Source organism: Diplodia corticola (assembly GCF_001883845.1).
Source record: "Diplodia corticola strain CBS 112549 chromosome Unknown scaffold145, whole genome shotgun sequence".
NCBI lineage: Eukaryota > Fungi > Ascomycota > Dothideomycetes > Botryosphaeriales > Botryosphaeriaceae > Diplodia > Diplodia corticola.
In genome coordinates, this window is record NW_017971624.1 from 184 (window position 1) to 6,468 (window position 6,285).

At 48.6% G+C, this 6,285-nt stretch overlaps 2 protein-coding genes across 2 annotated transcripts; both read right to left on the reverse strand.

Annotated features, from left to right (window-relative positions):
• Nucleotides 1-1,761: 1,761 nt before the first annotated feature.
• BKCO1_1450001 (reverse transcriptase domain protein) lies at nt 1,762-3,689 on the reverse strand (the record flags this gene model as incomplete). Its single annotated transcript, XM_020271189.1, has 3 exons — nt 1,762-2,480; nt 2,997-3,540; nt 3,612-3,689. The coding sequence occupies 3 exons, from the start codon at nt 3,687-3,689 to the stop codon at nt 1,762-1,764; spliced, it is 1,341 nt and encodes a 446-aa protein (XP_020124871.1).
• A 172-nt stretch (nt 3,690-3,861) lies between these two features.
• Nucleotides 3,862-5,897, reverse strand: BKCO1_1450002 (retrotransposon-derived protein peg10; the record flags this gene model as incomplete). The annotated part of the gene is made up of 3 exons (XM_020271190.1): nt 3,862-4,370; nt 4,640-5,062; nt 5,171-5,897. Coding segments are annotated over 3 exons (1,659 nt in total), but the record flags the coding sequence as incomplete, so codon positions are not given.
• Nucleotides 5,898-6,285: the final 388 nt, after the last annotated feature.

Genomic DNA, 6,285 nt, shown 5'->3' on the forward strand with positions numbered 1-6,285 from the left:
TAAAATAGACTTAAAATTACGAATTAATATATATAGATATTATTAATTAATAGATTCTACTCTTACTTTTAGCTTCGCTTTCGGCCCTGGCCTGTCACGGTTCTTAAAAGGAAGAAGTTAGATTGGTGAAAAGAGGTTGTACGGGTTGCGGAGGTTAGGCCGCAACGGAGGACTATCTACTGTAAGGAGGTTACGTGCCCCACGTGACGTCACACGGGTGACTCGACGGGTGGGCTGTGATACTATCCCCCCTCCTTCCCTCCTCTAAACGAACTCCGTGAGTCTTGACATGTACCGTGTCGCATGAACATTGCGGAAACTGAGGAATCTTTAGGGTCCGTTTCGCCACCATCCTGTAGAGGTCCTGTCCCTAGTTGGGTAGGTTCTAGTACGTGAGGCATGGGGAAAAACTTATGCTATTATTATCTTTATTCCGTAGCAAGTGGTTGCTGGCACCGTGTCTGTGATAGTTGAGCTCTCCCTTTAAATTACCTCGTCATCCGGTTTCCAATCATCGGGTTTCTTATATAGTTTGTGAGGGCCTGGCTTGCTCGGGTGCTTGTAGTGGAAGTCGGCGATGTGATAGGGACTTCCCTCGAAGTTATGCTATGGCTGCCAAGTCGGTCTCTCGTTGTGCTGAGGATCGCCTTCGTAAAGTGCCTTGTATTGAAGACTCTTCCCCCTTATCCTGGAGTCGATGATCTTCGTCACGAACCACTCCTTTTGAGGTTCTTCTTTACCTTCACGCAGGATCTCGACCGGCGCGGGAGGATTATTGGTCTGGCCCGGTAGCGTCTGGGTTTGGTCTTTGTGTAATAGCTAGGGATGAAAGACGTTGTGCATCGTTATTTGTTCGGGCAGCTTAAGCTTGTAGGCTGCCCCGTGGTTTACAACTTCCTGGATCTCGAAAGGTCCCTCGTTCTTATGGCCTAGCCGTCCTGACCTCGTAGTCTTGAGATGTCTTGCGTCTAGCCATACCTTGTCTCTTTCCCGAAAAGCGGGTGCTGGCTGACGCGTCTTGTCCTTTTGTTCTGCCTGTTTGGTTTGTGCCTAGAGGATGGCTTCTCGTAAGTACCGTTCCGTCTTCTCGACACGTTTGATTACGTCGTTAGCCTTGATCTCCCCGTGCTGTGGCTGGTCCGGTGGTGGGAGCAGTGCTATGTAGGGGTGATGTCCACGGTCCGTAAAGAACGGGGTGAGACCGGTGGTCTCGCTAGGATGGTTGTTCGCTACTAGCTAAGCGATTGGGAGTAAGTCCACCTAGTTATCTTGTTCCCAATTGACGAAGGTCCTGAGGTATTGCTTTACGAAAGCAACCGTGATTTCCGACTGTCCGTCCGTTTCCGGGTGGAAAGATGAAGATATGATATGTTTGGCATCTATCCTCTTTATTAACCTGGTCTAGATCTTGGAGGTCCACTGCGTCCCCCTGTCGGAGACGATCTTCTCCGGAAACCCGTCGTAGGCGACGATAAACCTTATGAAGGCATCCGTTACTTCTTCGGCTTCCAGGGAGGTGAGCGGAATGAATCGTTTCCCTTTGGTAAGCCTGTCCACAACAACTAGGACGTGTTTGTATTTAAGGCCTCTCCTCTCGCAAACCGGGAGGTCCTTAGCGAAATCTATGGTGATTTCTTTCCATTTATGTAAAGGAACTGGCAAGGGTCGTAGAAGACCCTGATATTGCTCCCGGAATGACTTGTTCCTTTTGCAAGCATAATAACTCCTAGTATATTATTTAACGTCTCTTGTTATACCTTGCTAAAAGTAGGTCCGGGCGATTAGCGTATACGTCGGTTTCGCTCCCCCGTGTCCTGCGTTAGCAGGGTCGTGGTGGATCTTGATGATGCTGGTCCTTAGGAGCGGGTCCGCTGGAATATATAGTTTTCCGAAAGCGTACAGCTTGTTGTCCTTGACCTCTAGGTCCGATAGGGATAACTTGAAACCCTTCGCTAGGATCTTTGTGGGTAGACGGAGCTGCCCTGTGCGCTTTGCTTGCATAACTTTCTGAATAACTGGGTCCTGTGTATATGCTTTGTCGATCCTTTCCTCGATGGATCTTGTATCGGTGTTTGCTTCGGTGGGCCTTGCATCGGTAATTGATCTTGTGTCGATGCACGAGAGATTGTCGGCTACCACTTCTCCCTCTTTAGAGTCGGATAATGCGCCTGACTCGTCTTCTTCGGAGATGATCGTTGGTTTATCTTCTTCGAGGATGATCGCGGCGAGGGTGATTGCTCTCCGTATTTCTGGTTCTAGTTGGTTGTCTTTGAGTAGAGTTTGAAACTGGTGCTGGGTGCGAGCGTCTTCTACCCCCTCTGGAAGGTCTTGCCTCCGTCTCGTGAGGCTGTCCGGTTTCTCTCCCTGCTTTCCTGGGCGGTAGGATATCTTGAAGTTGAACTCCGAAAGGAATTCCGCCCATTTGACCTGCCGTTTGTTGAGCTTCTTAGTCGTTATAAAGTGCTTAAGGTTTCGGTGGTCTGTTAAGACCTTAACCGGGTCCGATGGGTCCGTGGAGGCTAATTCTGGTCTCTATTCCTCGAAGGCTCGGACTATGGCTAGTAGCTCCTTGTCGTAGATTTCGTAGTTGTACTCTTGAGGCGACATCTTCTTAGATATAAACGCTATAGGTGTAAGAATGCCGTTTACTATCTGGGAAAGAGTGGCTGCTACTACGTAGTCCGAGGCATCGGACTCCATCTACGTCTTCTTGTCCGGGTTAAAGTGGGCTAGCATGATGTCTAAAGAGAAGGCGCCCTTGAGTTTGTTGAACGCTTCGTCGTAGGTAACCGTCTATTGGAAGGATTTCGTGTTCTTGTTATTCTTCTTTTTGGTGGACCTAAGCTTCGTGAGATCCGTAAGAGGTTTTGTAATAAGTGAATACCTCTTCACGAATCTCCGGTAGAAGTTGGTGAATCCGAGCCAACTAAGAACGTCGCGGACACACCGCGGCGTCTTCTAGTTCTTGATTGCGTCGACTTTGGCCGGGTCCATACGCACACCCTTGGTGGTGATAATGAGATTAAGGTATTTGACTTCTTTGGCGAAGAACGAACACTTGTCGATGTCTAGCTGTAGACCGTATTCTTTTATCCGGGTTATGATCTTCTTTAGGTATTCGGCATGTTCCTGTCTGGTCTGCCCACCGAAATTCAAGATATTATCCAGGTAGGCGGTGTAGAAGTCGTCTAGGTATTCTCTTAGAGCGTCGTTGATATAGCTTTGAAAGGTTCCTGGTGCGTTGTATAGTCCGAATGGCATTACCGTGTATTCGAACTGGCTATACCTGGTGTTGAAGGTAGTCTTCTCCTTATCTCCTTCCTTGATTCTGATACGGTTGAACGCGGCGACTACGTCGAGCGTAGAGAAGAACTTGGACTTGTTTAATTTGTCTATTGTTTCGTTGATGAGTGGTATCGGGTACCGGTTCTTAATCGTCAATGCGTTTAAGGCCCTGTAATCTACGTAGAATCTTAGACCTCCTCCGGGCTTCTTTGCAAGTAATACTGGGGCTGCATATGGTGACTTGCTGCTCCGGATCTATCCTTTGGCGAGGTGCTCGTCAATGTATTTTTTCACTGCTGAGAGCTCTTCGCGGGTTATTGAGTAACCCTTTTGCCAGGTCGGTTGGGCTCCCTCTTGTAGTCGGATTTCGTGATCTCTTCCGGGCCTCCTGGGAGCGAGTTCATCGGCAGCTTGCTTTAGGAAGAGGTCTGCGAAATCCGAGAGTTCTGGTGGGAGTCGCTCGCGGATCTCTTCCAAGGTCAGCTTCTTTTTTAACTTTATGAACTTCTCGTAATCGTTGACGTTCACTCCGCATAATTGTGTTCTGTCTGGGTCCAGATCTTCTGGGACCAACATCTAGACGCAAGTTCCTTCCTTCTGGACTTCTGTGAGGAAGTCGTTGGCTCCCAGCCAGTCGATATCCTCCTTTCCCTCCTCCCTTCTTTGCTTGATCGGGGAGGTCTCTTTCTTCTTCTTGGGGTTGGGGCCAGAGATCCGTACTGCCTTGCCCGTAAGACATTTGGCGTAATAGTACCTTGAGTTGAATGTGAGGCTCCTGGTGCTGAAATCGATCTCTGGGTTGTGTAGCTCGAACCACGGCATTCCGAGAATGAGGTCTATACCCTTGGCGAGGTTTATGACATACGCTAACATCTCCTTAGTGTGTCCTTGGAGGTTGAAGGTAACGAGAGCTTGGTGCGTGAGCATTTCGTTCGTTACTGTTCCATCGGCCAAGAATAGGGGCCTCGGTTTCTTTATCGTTAGCGTTTCTAGTCCTAAGTTCTTAACCAACCTTGGGTCCACAAAGGCGTAGGCAGAAGCGCCTGTGTCGGCTAAGTAATTGACATTCCTCCCTCCCACTTCTCCTATAAGCGCAAAGTGGGTGCCGTCTAGCTTTCCTTCTAGTGCGTATCTTGACACGGATAACTCTCTCGCGTCGTTTGTCCCTGAGTGACGACTTCCTCTTAGGGATTGCTATTTCCCTGATCGTCGTCGCTGGAAACTTCCCGCACATCGTGGTCCTGGTTCACTTCCATCTTATTAACGGTGATATTCAGGCTCGGGGTAATACGCTTAAGCTAATAGCTCTTGTCGTTCCTTATATAACCCTTCTAGTGGCAAGCGAGACATCTACCTTCTCTTCTATACTTGTTGTTAACTTTAGCGCCTTTCGGCAATGCGTTGCGGTAGGTTCTTAGTTCCGAATCGGTTATCTTGTCTAAAGGTTTGGAAGATTTACCGAGTTCTCCTCCTTTGTAGGAGTTACGTGGCTTAGGGTTAGTAGAACTAGTAGACGTAGGACTGTTTCGTCTGCCTCCAGACTTCGTTATATCACTTTTGAACATTATGTCGTATGTCTGGAACTTATTGTCTAGTTCCCATAGAACTCTATACAACTCAGGGAAGTTGTTGATGGGTCTCCCTGTAGAGATCTTTGACAAGTAGCGCTTCGAGAGGGATTCTCTTAGTCTCTCGCACTTCTCGATCTTATCCGGGTCAAGCTGCTGGATCGGGGTGATGAACTTGGTGTAGAACTCGTAGAACTTCTCGTTATTCCCTATCCTCAAGGTGCGCAGTTTGTTCCTGGCTTCGAGCCTTAGGTCTTGCGGAGAGTATATGGCTTCCAACTAGCTGATCGCTGCCTGAAAGGTAAGTGGGGGTTTACCCCTGCTCTGGCGCTTCTCGCGGGCGGTGACTCCGAAGGTAGGTCGTAAGCTTTCGTGAACCTGTCCTTCTATAGAGGTAAGAAGGTAATCGATCTTCTTGTTGTTATCTCCTCTAAACCAGGCTTCGTAACTCTTTATATTGATGAGGAGTTTCTTATACCACTCCGGGTATCTCGAGCGGTCCTTTCCGTTAAAGGTATTAGTCTTGGGTGGTCGTTTGGCATGAGAACCGTTCTGGGAGGTGATATTCGATAAGGGCGTCTCTGCCCTCTCCCTCCTTCTACGGTTAGCCGGGAGGTTCTTAGAGTCGGAGTCACTGGACTGATCGTTGGGGAGGTCGTTCCCGAGGAATCGTTGGAGCTTAGGATCGTTATTATGATGTTTCGCCCTCCCCTTGGCGTCCCTTTTTAGCTGCCTAATTAGCGTCTCGTCTTTGTCGTGCTGCTCGACTGCCCTCTTCGCGGCTATCTTGACCTTGGCATGAAACTCGTCGTATTTCTTTACGAGTCTCTTCTTATTCTCCTTGCCTTCGTGGAGTTGTTGGGCAAGTTCCCTGATCTCGAGCTCGAGTTTATTGATTTGGTCTTGAAGGCTAACTGCTAAGGCGCGGTAGTCTTCTTTGCTCGTATTAGCTTTTTCGAGCTTCTTCTCGGTGCTCTTCCGCTTCTTCTTCTCTGTTTTGATGACTTTGTTGCGTCTCTCCGTGCGTAAGACTTCTACGGCTACCTGCCTTACCGTGTCTTCCTGAAAGACTTCTAACCAAAGGATGGTGTTATGGAGATGTAAGAAGAATCGAAGCTAAACTTCTTCGTCCTTGTCAATTTCGCTCTTGAAGTCATCGGCGTTTTTGAACTTTAGATCCTCCTCGTTGTAGCCTTTGTTCGGGAAGTTCTCGGTGAACTACTCGAGGTGGTCGGAGAGGTTATATACGTGTACCGTGGTCCCGTCATCCAGGGTTTGGGTTGTCTTCTGAGAATTATCGGGGGATTTAACGATTGCACTTCTCCTCCGGTTCAGGCGATCTTGCTTCGCCTTCCGTAGAGTCTGGTATTGGCTATCGGCTCGCTCCTCGACTTTCTCGATGACACTTCTGACGTGTCCTAGGACTTCCTTA